This window comes from Neophocaena asiaeorientalis, unplaced genomic scaffold, assembly GCF_003031525.2.
Source record: "Neophocaena asiaeorientalis asiaeorientalis breed wild unplaced genomic scaffold, Neophocaena_asiaeorientalis_V1.1 scaffold7, whole genome shotgun sequence".
Lineage (NCBI taxonomy): Eukaryota > Metazoa > Chordata > Mammalia > Artiodactyla > Phocoenidae > Neophocaena > Neophocaena asiaeorientalis.
In genome coordinates, this window is record NW_020185337.1 from 3,315,059 (window position 1) to 3,331,386 (window position 16,328).

Below are 16,328 nucleotides of genomic sequence, written 5' to 3' on the forward strand. Positions count from 1 at the left end.
GGCCTCCATTAAGCTTAAGCCTGAAGGATAAAGAAGAGTGAACTAGGCAAAGAGGGAGGAGAAACGAGGTACAGAGGAAGAGTGCACTGAGTGTCCCCATATGACTCAAGCACAAGAAGCATGGAAGGTGGGAAAAGAAGCTGGCGAGGTGGGTGAAGACCAGAACACAGAGCTGTGTGTAAGAGCAGTGGGAAGCAGGAAGATTACATGGCCACAGCGTGTATCTTCAAAGAACACTCTCTGTAGTGCACTGGTCCCCAGCTGCCGCAGCGTGAGATGAAATGGAGCAGACTGGAGAAAGGGGTGGCGGGAGAAAATGTATCCACAGTGTTTTCTCAATACTGAACCTTGGCTGTCTGACACACAGGTCACTTAATTTATAGGGACCTCAGTTTTACCATTTGTGAAGTGGGATTAGAATCTTCCCCGTGTACCTCTTAAAGTTACTATGGGGATCTAAAAACCAAGTACCTAAGCAATCCTGTTTGTACATATTACACACTAAAATTTACATCACAGTGGGTGTGACAAGCAGTAAAGAATGTGTAGATTAGAACAAGGAGAATTCTGCAAGATGGCTGGAAAAAAGCAAGTATAGTCCTAGCCATGAACAACTGTAACAAGATGTAACTTTCAGAAGGATACAATAAAACCCAAACAGCTACCTAGAAATAAATCTAAGAAAAGATGTGCAAGAACTTCATGGAAGAAACTTAAAATACCTAAATAGGGCTTCCCTAGTGGCACAGTGGTTGAGAGTCCGCCTGCCAATGCAGGGGACACGGGTTCGTGCCCCGGTCTGGGAAGATCCCACATGCCGCAGAGTGGCTAGACCCGTGAGCCATGGCCGCTGAGCCTGCGCGTCCGGAGCCTGTGCTCCGCAGCGGGAGAGACCACAACAGTGAGAAGCCCGCGTACCGCAAAAAAAAATAAATAAATACCTAAATAAATTTAGAAAAATACTGCGCTCAAGAAGAGAACTATGTCAATCCTTCCCCAAATGAAATCAATGAAATTCCAATAAAATCTCCAGAGGATTTTTCACAGGCCTTGACAAGGTAATCCTAAAGTGTGTAATATAGAAATCACACATCAATGATGTTGAATGAATATAGCAAATTGTAGAAGGTTACTCCAATATCATTATATAATACCTTTAAATATACAGAATTGACAGTACATACTGTCAAGGATTCAAACACATACAGAATTGCTGTATAAAAGCACGCATGGGAATGATGAACTTCAAACTTAACCATCAAATTCAGGACGGTAGTTACTGAAGGCAACTGGGTGGTGGATACAAAGATGTTTATTATATTATTCCCTAGTCCTTAAACTCTTCTTCAATATTCCGTAAGAAACCAGAATGCCTTTTATTTGAGAGCCATGTTATTACAGGATCTAGCTTAGTAGTTCCCAAACACCAATCCAACAGCTCCCATCAGCCCCACATGGAGTACCTGTTAAAAACACGGATTACCAGGCTAGGCCAGAATCAGAATTTCCGGGGGGGAGCCACGTGAATCTAATGCACAGCCTCATTTGGGAACCCCTGGTAACCAACAGCTATTAATAACTAATCCACCAACAAAATTGGTTCCAATCTGACAATGAGATATTTAGGGTCTTGAGATTGACTGATCACTTTCCAATTGATGCAAATGTCTAGAATGCGGACTCTAATTTGAGGGCAAAACCAAGTAAATTTTGAAGTATATCCTTTACTGTGCTTCTCCCCCTGCCCACCGGCCAAGGTCATATATGTAAAAACTAAGAATATCTTATAAAGTAATAGTATCAAATGATTCCACAGCAGAACATAATTCCTTCATATCTTCTACAGGGAATATGCCATAGTGAAATTCCACTGGAGATGATAAAAATTGCTATTTTTAAGGATAAAGTTGCCAAGTCACTGGCAACTGCCCTCAAGTAGGTAGACTGTAATGCCATGCTTCTTTCCTTTCCTGTCCCTCACAATAAAATCATAGCTAAATTTGTCTAGAGAAATGCACAGAGCCAAAGGGAAACATAAAGAATAAATTTAGAAAGAAAACAATTTATTACAAGTTAGAGGTATTAGTACCGGGATAACAGTTTTCACAGCCCTGCTCCTAAGACATAAGATTAACTAGAGACTATGCTGTTAGAACGTATGACATATTCAAGGGCGGACAAATGTAACTTTTCCCCTAATATTTGAAAATTACAACTAAAAACATGGAAAGGAATGATTCTGAGAAACAATACAAATCTGCTAAACGCATCAACATAAAAGGGCTCACTTACCAGGGCTTTCTACTCGCTTATAGTGGTAGGGATTGATGCACACCTCCTTCTGCTTGGAACCAAAAGGAAACTCACAGCATTCCAGTGGTTTTAGTTCATGGTGGCTCTGAAGGTCGGGCCAGCGCCACACACGGCAGTAAATGACGTGAGGCAGCCCCTTCCGGTGGGAAACTTGCAGCCTGCCGTCCAGGGAGCGGGGAATGGTGACACAGTTACTGGGCTGCCCCGGACAGCTCAAGGCCTTTTCCAGTTCCTCCATGGCACCTTTCTTTTTCTTCAGTTTTTTCACCAAAGCGTCAACAGCTTTCTCTGCCCATTTTTCTTCTTCATCACCCTGTTTCCACCCAAGAAGTCTCTTCACAGCTGGACTTGTGAAGGAAAACAAACTTGTCACGTTCATGATGGCACCACGTACACTCCTTGTGGATGGAGAAAGAAAGACGTCCCCAAATGTGAAAGGAGAGCAGAAGAGGTTCCACTTTATTTACATAGGATTCTCCTTAGCTTCTTCGTGCTGAGGTCCTGAAAAGTAGAAATCACCATTCCTAGTGTTTTCAAAAGTAACCCAAAGTCAGCACCTAGAAAAGAAAAAAGGGAAAAAGATGTTTAAAATCATCTCTAGCACAAAATCACAATTTATTAAACAATTACCATGGGCCAGATACTATTTTAAGCACTTTTATGTATTACAGTATGCTATGGGCTGAATTATGTCCCCCCCTAAAACTAACGTTGAAGCCCTCACCCACAGTGTGACTGTATTTGGATATGGGGCCTCTAAGGAAGTAATTAACATTAAATGAGGATGGGCCCTGATCTAATTGGATTGGTGGCCTTACAAGAAGAAGGGAGAGATTTCTCTCTCCCTCCCTATATGTGCACCCACTGAGGAAAGGCCTTCTTCATAGAGAGAAGGCAGCTGTCTGCAAACCTGGAAGAGAGCCCTCACCAGAAACCAAACTGGCCGGAGCCTTCATCTTGGACTTCCTAGCCTCCAGAACTGTGAGAAATACATTTCTACTGTTTAAGCCACTCAGTCAGTGGTATTTTGTTATGGCAGCCCAAGCAGACTAACACAGTATTTAATCCTTTAAATAATTCTTTCAACTAGGTAGTACCATCATTGCCATTTTATAGATGAATAAACTGAGATGCAGCTTAAAAAGGAGTATGTTACTGTTTACATGAGTTCTGAGATAGAAGCAACAGACCCCTTAGTGCAAAAAAAGTTCAAGTTCTCAACAGATATTGTGATGTTTTATATTTAGATTCATTTATAGGCTCTAAGATATATATTTCAAAATACATCTCAATCAACAAAAACTGAAAGCAAAAGGAAAAAATAAAAATGCAATAGTCTTAACATCTATTTTGGTCTGTTCCTCAAGTATGTCTTACGCTATAAAAAAGGTAGTTATATTTACACTATGTAAATGTAGCAACATTTTAGGGTATTTATTCAGTAAACCAGTAAACAAGCCTATGCCTATGGGCTATCAGGCAAGTAAGGTAGGAAATTTACCCCCTACTTTTTCAAATTTGCTTTTTATTTACATGAAAGGAATGAAGCACGTGAACACATACTGTACCAAATACTTTTGTCACGTCGTCTCATTTAAACCTTCTAGTTACTCTTCACCAGATAAAAACACAAACGGTGAAAAAGATTAAAGATGATAACTTTGTACCAAGTCTGGCTAAGATTCAGTAGCGGGTATCAAACCAACCTCCTCCCCAAAGTAACTATAAAAGCTGAATAAAATACAAATGAACAAATCGGGGAAAACCCCCCAACTTTTTAAATGTATCAAAGAGCAACCGAAGTATGCAGGACATGAGGGGCCAAAATGCTGGAGAGATGTGAAAAGCAATGAAATAATAAGCTGAACACTCTTCATTGCTTTTCTTCTCAAGGCATTTAGTTGCCAATGCCTGTGCTGTGAGTAGCCAAGCAGAAAGAGGCTAAAGAACCAAACAGAGATTTCAGTAGTCTCAGAGTGCTGAGGAGACGAAAAAAAAGAAAAAAGAAAAATGGAGTTGAGGGCCTGGTAAACATACCAGACTTTCAGTTGAGACCCCTGAAGAGGTATGCCCTAGTGTGCAAGGGTAAAACTGAAATGGACCAGTGTTTACAAACACTGAAACACAGCCTAGAATCATCTTAATAGAATCATCTTAATACTAGACTGGAACAAGATGATGGGAAAAGAGGAGAGAAAAACTGTGAGAGAGGAAATATTTGTAGATACTGGCCAAAGATTTTCCAAAAGTGACAACAGATGTCTAGCCACAGATTCATGAAGGCCTACAAATCCAAAGGAGAGATGGAAAGGTATCCACAAGTTTTAATGCATCATATCACAGTATAATTGCTGAAACCCTACCACAAAAGTCTTTAAAAAGACACAATACTTTCAAAATGAGTACAATAAGGCTGACAGCTGACATTTCAACAGAAACAATGGAAACCAGATGACAGTGAAATGACATCTTTAGCCTACAAATAAAAAGCTGGAAACTCAGAATTCTATACTTAGTGGAGAAAAATCATTCAAAATGACTGTGAAATAAATATGCTCTCCAACAAACAAAATCTGAGAGAACTGGCTTCCAGCAGGAATTTTCAGGCACAAGGGAAAAGCAAGGAACTGCAGGAAAGAACGAAGAGCTCCAAAAGGGTACTGACTTTACAGAACAATTATAGGAATGTCTTGTGGTGTTTAAAATACAGAATTAAAATGCATAACAAATAAAGCAGAAGGGGTAAATGAAGTCAGATTTCTAAGGTCCTTGTCTACCCAGGTTGTGGTAAAGCATTAAAGTATTGTTGATATGTTATGAATTCATGTCATAATAAAGCAACAACTGAAAGAATTTAAAAACCATAAAAAGGTAATAGAGGAGTTAAAAATATGGAATTATTTTTTAAAATATGTTTAATCCAAAATAACTTAAGAAAAAGGAAAAAAGAGCACATAATAGATGGGAAAAATAGAAAACAGTAAGATTCACAGCTAATCCTCAAAGTCTCAAGAATTACTTAAATATCAAGAGACTAAATTTGCCAAGCAAAAGACTGGGGTAGGGGTGGAGACACCACTTAACTATACTGTACTTACAAGAGACACATATCGTCGAATATAAAGACAGAGAATGGCCAAAAGAAAAAAAAATATGGAAAGAAATATACTGTTCATATTCTAACCAAAAAAGCTCACAAAGCTATCATATCAGGCAAAAGAAGCTGTAAAGTAAGAAGCATCACCAAGGATAAAAGAGGGACATTTCATAATGTTAAGAGTTGATCCACCACAAATACATCACAATCCCAATTTTTTATCCAAGTAATCACAGTTTTAAAACACATAAAGCAGAAACTGACAGAATTAAAATGACTAACAATCTTAGTGGGAGATTAACACAGTAAATGACTAAACAAGTAAACAGAAATCAACAGATATAGAAGATTAACAACATGTTTAAAAACTTGACTCAAGGGGCTTCCCTGGTGGCACAGTGGTTGAGAGTCCGCCTGCCGATGCAGGGGATGGGGGTTCGTGCCCCGGTCCGGGAAGATCCCACATGCCGCGGAGCGGCTGGGCCCGTGAACCATGGCCGCTGAGCCTGCGCTCCGCAACACCCAACAACTATAACATACGTAATACTTTCAAAAACACATGGAATGCTTATCCAAACTGACCATATAATGAGCCATTAAGCAAATCTCAACACGTATCAAAGGAATAAAACCATACAGAATATGTCCTTTGATCATAATATAACTAAGAATAAATGCCAAAAGTATTGTTATTGAAAATAATTACACTTTTAAATAATGCATGGGTCAAAAAAGAAACTACAGGAGAAATCAGAAAATATTTTAAACTGAATGACTATAAAAATATGATACATCAAAACTTGTAACATGTAGCTCAATCCATGCTTAGCAGGAAATGGGTTGTCTTAAATGCATATATTAGAAAAGAAAAAAAGCTGAAAGCTAATTTTCTATGTATCTATCAAAAGAAAAAAAAAGGAACAGCAAATTAAACCTAAAGACAGTAAAAGGAAATGAGAGCAAAAATTAAATATATATATACAAGAAAGAAAACCTATAAAATCAAAATTGGCTCTTTGAAAATACAAATAAAATCAGATATTCCTCTAAAAAAACCTATAAATCAATAAAAGAGAAGGCACAAATTACCAATAACAGGAATAAAAGGGGGAATTCATTACTGATCCTCAGAACTCAAAGGGATAATAATTATGAACAGCTATCATAGCAAACTGTGCATGTCTATAGCTACTTTGTGGTATAGACATACAGCTGTGCATGTCTATAGCTACTTCTTCACTAGAGGAAAATGACTCAGGAATTCTATCTTACTGTCTTCCTAGCTTTGGAACCTAGCCCCGTAGCTGGCACATATCAGAGTCTCAATAAATGTTTGATGAATGATTTAGCTCCCTGAAGGAATCAGAAGGCCAAGTGTGGAGCTTTACTTATTCAACAGGCTGTAGCGGGTCCGTTGTTTCCTTTTGTAAAGTAAAGAGTTTTACCAGTGCTTTGAAGCTGGCGTTACTTTCGTTGAACAGAAAAAGAGAAAATAAAACTATGCTACCATCAAAAGTCACACTTGGTCAGAGTGTACCTCCTGAAATGATCATTTACTTTTAACTAAAGGTTAATTGTGCCAAAGAACAAGAAAGACAACTTCTTTTCCTTGTCCTCTAGCAACAATTTATACAAGGAATACATTTCTTCTTATTCTGTATGTCCTTTTCTTCAACTCCAAAAACTGCTTTTTTATATTTTGGTCAATGGTTTTCAAATAGAGGGGGTGAGTTTATATCAAAATCACCTGGGGCTGTTTCAAACTCTAGCACTGATGGGTTTGTTATAGAAGGTAAGTATGTGGAGAGTTGGGGAGATTAAGGACCACCATTGCAGACCTTTGCTTTAACTGCTCAAAGTGACATTCATTCAGCAAAGCTGCACTGAGTGCCTGCTAAGTACCTACGGTATCCACAGAGGATGGAAGCAAAGATGTCTCCATCCTGAAGAGCCAGTGTGTAAACAGTGAACTCTTCTTGAAGCAAACTGGTTCCCCTGCATGCCAAGCTAAAGGACTGTACTGCAGAGTCTTGGGTCAAGTGCAGACCTCAGCAGGAAGGAATGCCAGGACTGTAGCAAGGTGAACCCTGAGTGCAGGACTAGAAGAGGCGGCCCCTGTACCATGCATTTGCCCACCCTGAACCAATAATAACACTGTGTGCAAAAGCTATACGACAGGTATAAACGATAACGAATAAAAGCAGAAAAGGAGAGAACAGTTAATTCCAGGGATTTCAGGAAGTTTTCCCAAAGAAGAACTATCAGACAAGCATTAAAGGATGAGTAGAATTTTGCAAAACAACAGAGCTAATATTCTGAGTGGTCGTTACTTGATAGACACTGTTCCAAGCACTTTATATCTACTAATTAGTTTAATCTTTGTGACAAACCCTTTTTAGTGAACACTCTTATTTTCCTCATTTTACAGGTAAGGAAAGTGAAATATACAATAGAAAAGTTAAATAACTTGTCCGAGGTTTCATGCGCACAGTTGTAAGTGGTGGGGCCAGAGTGAACCTATGTTGTCTGGCTCTAGAGCCTCAACTTTTAAACCACTTTTGTAAATTACTTGTTCTCACCAACATCAGAGAAATGCTAGGGTTCACGGCTGCTGTTAGACGATACAAGGCTGATAAAGGCAGGGCAAGACTGTGAAGGGCCTGTCACACATCGTATCCTGTGGACAAATGGAAGGCTTTAAATCAGGGCATCAGTGTGATTAGATTTATGTTTTAGAAAGACAGCTAAAGTGATATCCTCAATACAAAAGGCTTCTCCGCACAGGGAACAAAAAATGAAAAAAAAACCCTACGTTCTCCAAACACCACAGGGCCAGTTGGGGGGTCTGATGCCACTAAAAACTTTAAAGTGACAAGATCACAAACTCTTGCATATAAATGTGCATATGAAACAAAATACAGGCTGATGACTGATTTTTGCCTACTTGAGTTAAGCATTTTTTTATATTCAAGTCAAACAAGTAACCTACCTCCCATCAGGAACTCAAACGTGTCCATGACACTATGGCCTTGGCAAGGCAACTCATTCTTTTTCTGCCCCTTTTGGTACTTCCTGCTTTAGTTTATGTCAAAAGCTAAGTGGCGTTATCAGTTTAAAGTACAAAATAAAAACATGAGTCAGCAAACAGAGATTTCCTTCCCTCTTCTCCAAATACAAACATTTCAAAATGACAAAGAAGCAAAAGCATTCATCTGGTAAAGAACCCCCTAGAAGCCTTAAAAAATAGGGAGATCTTTGTTCCGGCAACTTCACTTCTAGAAATTTACTCTAAGGAAACACTCTGCACTGGAAAGGTAAAAAAGTTTTTGCATAATGATTTTCATTAGAGCATTCTTTATTATAAGGAAAAAAAGAAGTATCTAAAAGTTGGAAAATAAGTAAGATGTAGTATAATCCACTCAACGGGATATTACGTAACCCTTAAAAAATTATGTTCATAAAAATAACTGGGAAAACACCTTAAGCAGAATGTAAAATGGTATATACAGCATGAACAACTATGTAAATATACCAAAATAACGGTATACATAACATGAACAACTATGTAAATATACCAAAGCATGTAACGGTGGCTGGGTCTGGAAGGGTAATAATCTCTCTCTCTCTCCCCTACTTGTTAAAACTTTTCAAACATTCTTTAATAAAAAACTGTTACTTTGAAAATTTTTAAAAGCCTCTATACACAAATATTTGCAAATTACACACAAAAAAACAAAACAAATCAAAACCTCAATTCATTAACTCAAGACACATACAAAGTCTACTTATAAATCAGGCTGCATTTACAATGTGACCCGATTTGGGAAGTAATAAAAATGCAGTTTAGGGCTTCCCTGGTGGCGCAGTGGTTAAGAGTCCGCCTGCCGATACAGGGGACATGGGTTCGTGCCCGTTCCGGGAAGATCCCACATGCCGCGGAGCGGCTGGGCCCGTGAGCCGTGGCCGCTGAGCCTGCGCGTCCGGAGCCTGTGCTCCGCAACGGGAGAGGCCACAACAGTGAGAGGCCCGCGTACTAAAAAAAAAAAAAAAAAAAAAAAAAATGCAGGTTAAAACAGGGTTCTAAAGTCAGGCCCTTTCCCTATGGAGTCTCGCCCACGGGAAGGATTTCTATTAGCAATGCCGGAACCAAATGAGAAGAATACTTATAATGCTCCTTTCAACATGGCTCTTGAATTCTGCAGCTTATGTGGTATTCCTTAATGTTAAAAGGAAAAAAGGAAGAAGTTGTAAAATACCTTTAACTGCTGTGAGACTCGCTCTATACTGAAAGAAAACCTCATTAGCCAATTGCACAACAACGGCATTTTCTTCATCTTCATCCAGCAAAGAAACATGTAATTATCCAACTGTGCGAATATCAACAAAATACACTCTCTGCCATGCCTCAGATCCCAGATTCCCACTGAAAGTTTTAAAAGGAAATTATTCTAATTTGTATCTGAAGCACAATAAAAAGGCGGGAGGGGGGAGTTGCCAAGTGCTACAAACCAAGTACCTTTAACAGGAGGAGGAGAGGAGACAGACAATGGCCAGTCGCCCTCTACAGCTTCAGACCAGTGCTGTTACAGTTCCTGCACTGGCACGCAATTCAGTGAACTAGACAAAACGACTGATTCCTTTAAATACTGAGGGAATAATGAAATGATTCAATAAAATCAGCATGAAATACAGGCTCCAAAAAAGTGACTGGGGGGAGAAACATCAAAGACTCCCTGCTAGTACCTTAAAAAAAAAGGAGATAAACGGTCTACCGTCAATGAAGCAAGCAACTCTCCCCCACCCCCAACTTCTTGTTCTTTGGTTCATTACTGTCTTAACTCTAATGGTAAAACATCAAGGCATAAAGATCAAAAGAATTAGGGAACTAAACGCAGGGGTATTGATTAACTTCGCTTTGGAACTGTGTAACCGTTGGATGTGTTACTTAAGAAAAACGAAAACTTTACAAAAATTATCTTTCTGTAAAAAAATGCCTGATCCATTTTGCGGGGGAAACAAGTATTTCCAAGTAACTAAATAAACTGTATGCATATTTCCTGACTTACACCACTAGCTCTTCTTAAACAGATGATCTTGTGAAGAAACAGAAAAAGTAAGACTCTAGCTCCTAAAGAAGAGCTACTGTGCGGCTTTAGAGAAATCACGAGCAAACTATATGATTTCTGTAGTTCGGTAGTTGTATCTAAATTATTTCACCAAATACCTCACCAGAATGCCATGGAGGTGTAAAGTACATCAGAGGTGTGTTGTATAAAGTGACTGGCGGCAATATTAATTAGTTCTGTGGAAAGGTATGTGTCATCTAGCCTAACATCCGATTTCAGATAGGATTCAAGGCCTGATGAGAACTCTTGCCTCCCCCGAGATGCTTAGCTAAATTAAAACATCAAAAAGAGTCAGAAACTTAACATACCAGGGGAAACAGGGGGAAAAAAGAGTTAAAATTTGCTACACAAGTATAATGCCATCACAATGAAAATAAAAACGCAGATGGGTTTTCTCCAGCTATTTCAGTCTCAGAAAATATCCCAAAGCAACGATGGTCTGTGATTCTGTGACGTCGTTTCAACAAATAACCTGTTCAAATGTTTCTATTCCCCGGTTACTGCAATTAGGAACTCATTTGGCTTTGAGATACTTGTCTTGAAGGAGAAAACAGGTGAAGTCCCTCTGCATTTCCTTTTTCTGTTTTAAACTAGCAGTTAGCCCTGGACCTTCACTCAACATTTCTCAATTTCAAACGGGTCAAATGTAGCTAAATAAAGCTCACCACTAACCAAAATAAAGGGGGAAAAAAATCCTAGAACAAGAAGAAAGTGAGGATGAATAAAACCTCTCTCCATTTCTTTTACAGACTTGAAAGCGCTTTTTAAACTACCTACTTCTTTGCTGAGAAGTTGGGCTAACAGGAACTCTACTCTGATTGAATCCTCAGAAAAAGAAAATATATTTAAACCAAGTCCCTACACAAGACAGCGATACGAAGATCCACTGGCGGGTAGGGACAGATTGGGAGTCTGGGATTGACATGTACAGACTGCAGTGTTTAAAATGGATAACCTACAAGGACCTAACTGTATTACAGAGGGAACTGTGCTCAATCAATATTCTGTAATAACCTAAATGGGAAAGGAATTTGAAAAAAATTTTAAAATTAGAAAACAGTTTTTAAATAATACTTTTTACAAAAAAAAAAAGATCCACTGGCAATCGCAGAATTCTGCTGGTCTTACAGCAAAGTCCTGCCATCACAAACATTCAGAAGGCGGACTTCACTGTTCTGAGCCTCTTACTATAAAGCCTTGTTTCGGTTACTTCCAAACATTTCCCAACTTTCCAAATGTCAGTTTGATGACACAGAATAGCTAGTTTGCCTCTTTTTCATTAAAAAATTGTTTTCAAGGTTAATTTTCCAAGTCTGGAGAAACTAGGGGGTGAAGGTGGAAGAGTGGACCAGCTCTTGAAAGCTATTTTGCATAATGAAGTCACGCAGGTACCGGTGCCTTTAAAACACAGGCGCTAACAGCCGGTCTACCAGTCTCTCAGGTGTGACCTGAGGGACATGCTGGCAAGGGCTGCCGTGATGTGGTCTCTCAACAGTGTTAAGTGAGTAGGAATCTTAGGAATCAAAAAGAAGAGCTCACCACCTACCAGTTGGAAGTTCATCGTGAGCGGTGACATTTCGACCAAAAGCCGCATCCCCTTGATGACAATGAAGCAAGGAATTTAGGGATGTCGCACTTAGATGCATCTCTAAGGACAGGGCCGTAGTTTGTGCGTTTAGTTGCACCAAGTATGCTATTTAATATATATTCGTTGTGTTAGAAAATTCTTCAAGACAAGAACTCTTTCTGGTTCTGCTCTGCATACACAAGTCCTTCCATCCTGACAAATTCTGGCTGCTGACAGGGCACCTGGTCAATTTTTCTTAGTCACAGAGCTTCCCTTATAGAGTAACAAGTGTCAGTTCTATTCTGTTTCACGAGACGATTACTTGTTTAGTTAAAGTAGACTGGAGACACTTAAAAGTTTTCTTGCTGTCCTCAACATCAACAAACAAGCTTGGCTTATTGCTATATCTCCTTACCACTTCTCTAGAAGTTGTATAACATTCCTTAATCCCCCTGAATCCCTGTTCTCGAATTCATGCTTGTAATGGAAAGCTGTCCTTCAGCACGTGGTAGCCTTTCAAGACATCCAGGTCCTAAAGGCCTCACTCTGATAAATCTCGTCTGCAGTCACCTCAACTCAAAAATTGTATAGACTCATTTGGCTCGCAAGTGCTTACTCCTCAAACACTGGGAACTGCAGAGCAGGGACGTTTGCAAGTTCAACTGTACAGACTATAAGCGGAAAAAGTATACAGTCGTCTCTTAGGAAAAACTCTTCGCTTTGAGTCATTGTTATCGTAGTATAGCAATTTTACTGATTGCAAAGCATGCTAAATGCGGTAAATTCCCATAAGCGACCAGTGAGGAATGATTCAATCGTTAACAAATGAAATTATTTTAATTGAGCTATTACCTTATGCAAGGATTATATTGGTCGTTTTTACAAACACGATCGTATTGACTTCTTATAGCAATCTTTCAAGATGTATAGCATTCTCTCAGTTTTAGTAATAAACCTAAGGATCAGAGGTTAAGTAACTGTTTCAAGATCATATTCTAGTAAGTAGCAGATTTACACTTGAAACCAGAACAGATACTAAAGTCTATGAATCAGGTTAAGAAAAAAAAAAAAAAAATCGGTAATTCAAATGCCAAATTCACAAATGAAAATGGAATAGGCCGAAGGGCGGAAAAAAACTGTCCCTTTTATTTAAAAAAGAAAAATACTCTGCTGTATTTCATTTTTTGGAACATCTCTCCTTCTCCACTGATCTGGCAGGTGTTATTTATGACAACAAACACGCACATCTGTAGGGGTGAGCTGACACCCACAAGGCAGGACAGCCTGAACCCTCTCCCTATATTTAGATCCTCCAGCTCCGGGCTTAATTGAATAATTTAATCAGGACCCTCTAGAAGGGAAACACATCCATATTCATCACAGGCATCAAAGGAAACATCTTTACAAGTTATATCCTTTTACAAACCAACATATGGTCTCACGCCATTCTCCCAATTGTTGAACTCCTCCTCTGGGAAGAGCATGGAATTTTCTTTCTTTTTATCACTTGAAAAAATCACTTCCCTCCTAATTCAGTAAAACTGGGTGGAGGCCACTTCCTCCACAGGTGAGAGAAATAAAACTTGTTGCTCTGTCATTGTCAGGAATTTTAAAGTGAACCATTTATTTTATGTGCTTTCCAAATGGAAACAAATGGCAGGCGAAATCTAGAGTAAGCAATCAGGGCAGTCTCCAGGCTTTCAAATAAGACCCCCACCATGCTTCTGTCATTTTGAGATGCTTCTAAATGAGAGAGCAGGAGCCCTTCACTTAGAATGAAAGAAGATAGGTCTGAAGAGCAGCTTTCCACTTAGCAGCTGCTCTCTGAACAAAACACCTCTCTGAGCCTCAATTTGCTCTTCCATGAAATTTTGATTCCACCACCTACCCCCCCGCTGGGCTGGCATCAGCCTTAAATAGGGATACGTAAAGTTGATTTGAAAATTATAACATGCTGAAAAATGTAACATATTTACAAAGCTGGTTCACAGTAAGCTAATTCTAGTATTTTGTTTATACAAAAAAAACAAAGTTTGTGTCCTAGCTTTTGTCTGTCCAGTGAAGTTCTAACTTTGTACAAAAAAAGGAAAGAAAACGATAAAAAGAAAGGCTGATAACCACTACAGTCATTCGACTCATTCGACAAACACCCACAACATGCCAGTCGCTATTCTAAGCACTGGGACACAGGGCTGAACAAGAGACAGAAACAGCTTTTTCTCTTTCTAAAAACGATCATGCCTTCATGAGACCTACATTCTTGTGGCAGGGAAGGCCTCACTGAGAAGGTGATATTCCAACAGAAGCCTGAAAAGGTGAGGGATGGAGCCACGTGGATATCTAGGGAAGCACGTCGCAAGCAGAGGGGGAGCAACGGCAGAGGCCAAGAGGCAAGAATATGCCTGAAATGTTCCAGGGGCAGCAAGGAGTCCAACGTGACTGGGATGGAGAGAGCGAGGGGAGGGGAGGTCGAAGCAGACAGACAGGAACGCCGCAAGGATTCTGTAGCTTTCCCTCTGAACTGAGACGAGAACCGCTACGAGCTGGGAGCAGAGATGCCAACGTGATCTGACTTCTAGCTTAACAGGCTGACTATGGTATGGCTGGGCTGAGAACTGTCTGAAGGCATGGAAGGAGGAAGAGTGATAGTAGTGGGAAGGAGGAAAGAGACCAGCTACGAAGCTATGGCAATTGTTACAGCTCAAGATGATAAAGGTTTAGGGGCTTCCCTGGTGGCGCAGTGGTTGAGAGTCCACCTGCCCATGCAGGGCACGCGGGTTCGTGCCCCGGTCCGGGAAGATCCCACATGCCGCGGAGCGGCTGGGCCCCTGAGCCATGGCCGCTGAGCCTGCGCATCCAGAGCCTGTGCTCCACAACAGGAGAGGCCACAGCAGTGAGAGGCCCGCGTACCGCAAAAAAAAAAAAAAAAGATGATAAAGGTTTGGATCAGCCCAGTAGAAGTGGTCAGATCCCAGCTACTGCATATTCTGAAGGTAAGCTATGAACAAATAACACTTTATTGCTTAAGTAAATGAGGAAAATAATTACCCATAAAGTTGGTGAAATCTGTTTAATTTTTAGAAGTGCAAAATCCCATATTATGGGCCTATGAGACTGAGTACCTGAGCTGGGGTCAAAGGTCACTGGAGAAGTAGACCGAGAATGATCATAGGAGCAGCAGGAAGGGAATAAAGACACTAAAATCCTGTAGGAATTAGGGTCGAGGGTGGGGAGTGAGGCAGTGAGTGAGTAACAAGGAGGGGAAGTGTGGTATAACCTGACAGGATGGTCAAAGGTGGGTGTTTTCATGGAGGATGGTGGGAGAATGGTCTGGAGGAGACAATTAGGAGGCCCCTACCTCCAGCAGGCCTGGTGGTATGAGGGTGGTGAGAGAAAACAGCCGCAGAAACAGCTACAAGGGAAGCAGTATCCTCAGATGCGTTTGATCTGTGTTCAAGATCATCCATGTTCCACATAACCCAGGTATCTAACAATAATGGAACGATTAAATAAATTATAGTACATCCGACAATGATGTAACTGTCAAAAAAAAGGTGGGGGGGAGGACAGCCTTTCATGTCTAACATGGAAAGAAAACCATACTGTAATTGTTCCGTTAAAAAAAGCTAGAGAACCATACACATAGTACAATCCCATTTTAAAAACACAAATAGAAACGAAACCTGCACGTGTATAATATATGCACACCTTTAAAAGCCTGGAAGGAAATAAACAAATCTGAACAAGTGGTTGCCTTTAGGAGTGAGCTGGCAGGAGGGGAGTTCAGGAAAGCAGACCATTTTTATTTACAACCAATTACGGTTTTCAACTTTAAGACTCTAACAATAAAAACAAATAAAAACTGAAAGTAGGTAAGAGATTTATTCTACACGGCTCCGGGGACAGTATTATGACCAACAGGTGACAAGATTTATCGTTTGACGAAGGAAAAAATAATAGAAAGTGTCTCTGCCCAGAATGGAATTATCACTGAACTAGGATTTTCAGAGAAATGTATTCCAATGTATGGGGTTGGGACATATGACCTAATGCTGGGTGAATATGATATGGGTGGGAATGTACTTTTTTATTATACAATTCAGCCACATGATCAAAAAATTCAATTTTACAAAATGGCATATTATAACAAACAATTCAGTTTCCTCTCCGTTCTAGTTCCTAGTCCCCTTTCCATTAACAATTCAAATCTCCTTCCAATTTTTCA

The 16,328-nt window shown here is 39.9% G+C and overlaps 1 protein-coding gene across 2 annotated transcripts in view; it reads right to left on the reverse strand.

Annotated features, from left to right (window-relative positions):
- Positions 1-16,328, reverse strand: part of SMAD1 (SMAD family member 1) — a 77,050-nt gene that overhangs the window by 44,598 nt on the left and 16,124 nt on the right. Inside the window, exons 1-2 of one of the 2 annotated variants that reach the window (XM_024736213.1) lie at positions 7,990-8,061; positions 2,293-2,870 (exon numbers count right to left, since the gene is read on the reverse strand). In XM_024736213.1, coding sequence (XP_024591981.1) covers positions 2,293-2,692 — 400 coding nt within the window. In that variant the 5' untranslated portion in view covers positions 2,693-2,870; positions 7,990-8,061. Of the gene's footprint in view, positions 1-2,292; positions 2,871-7,989; positions 8,062-16,328 lie in introns of those variants that run through there. The other variant, XM_024736214.1, reaches the window with a different exon arrangement.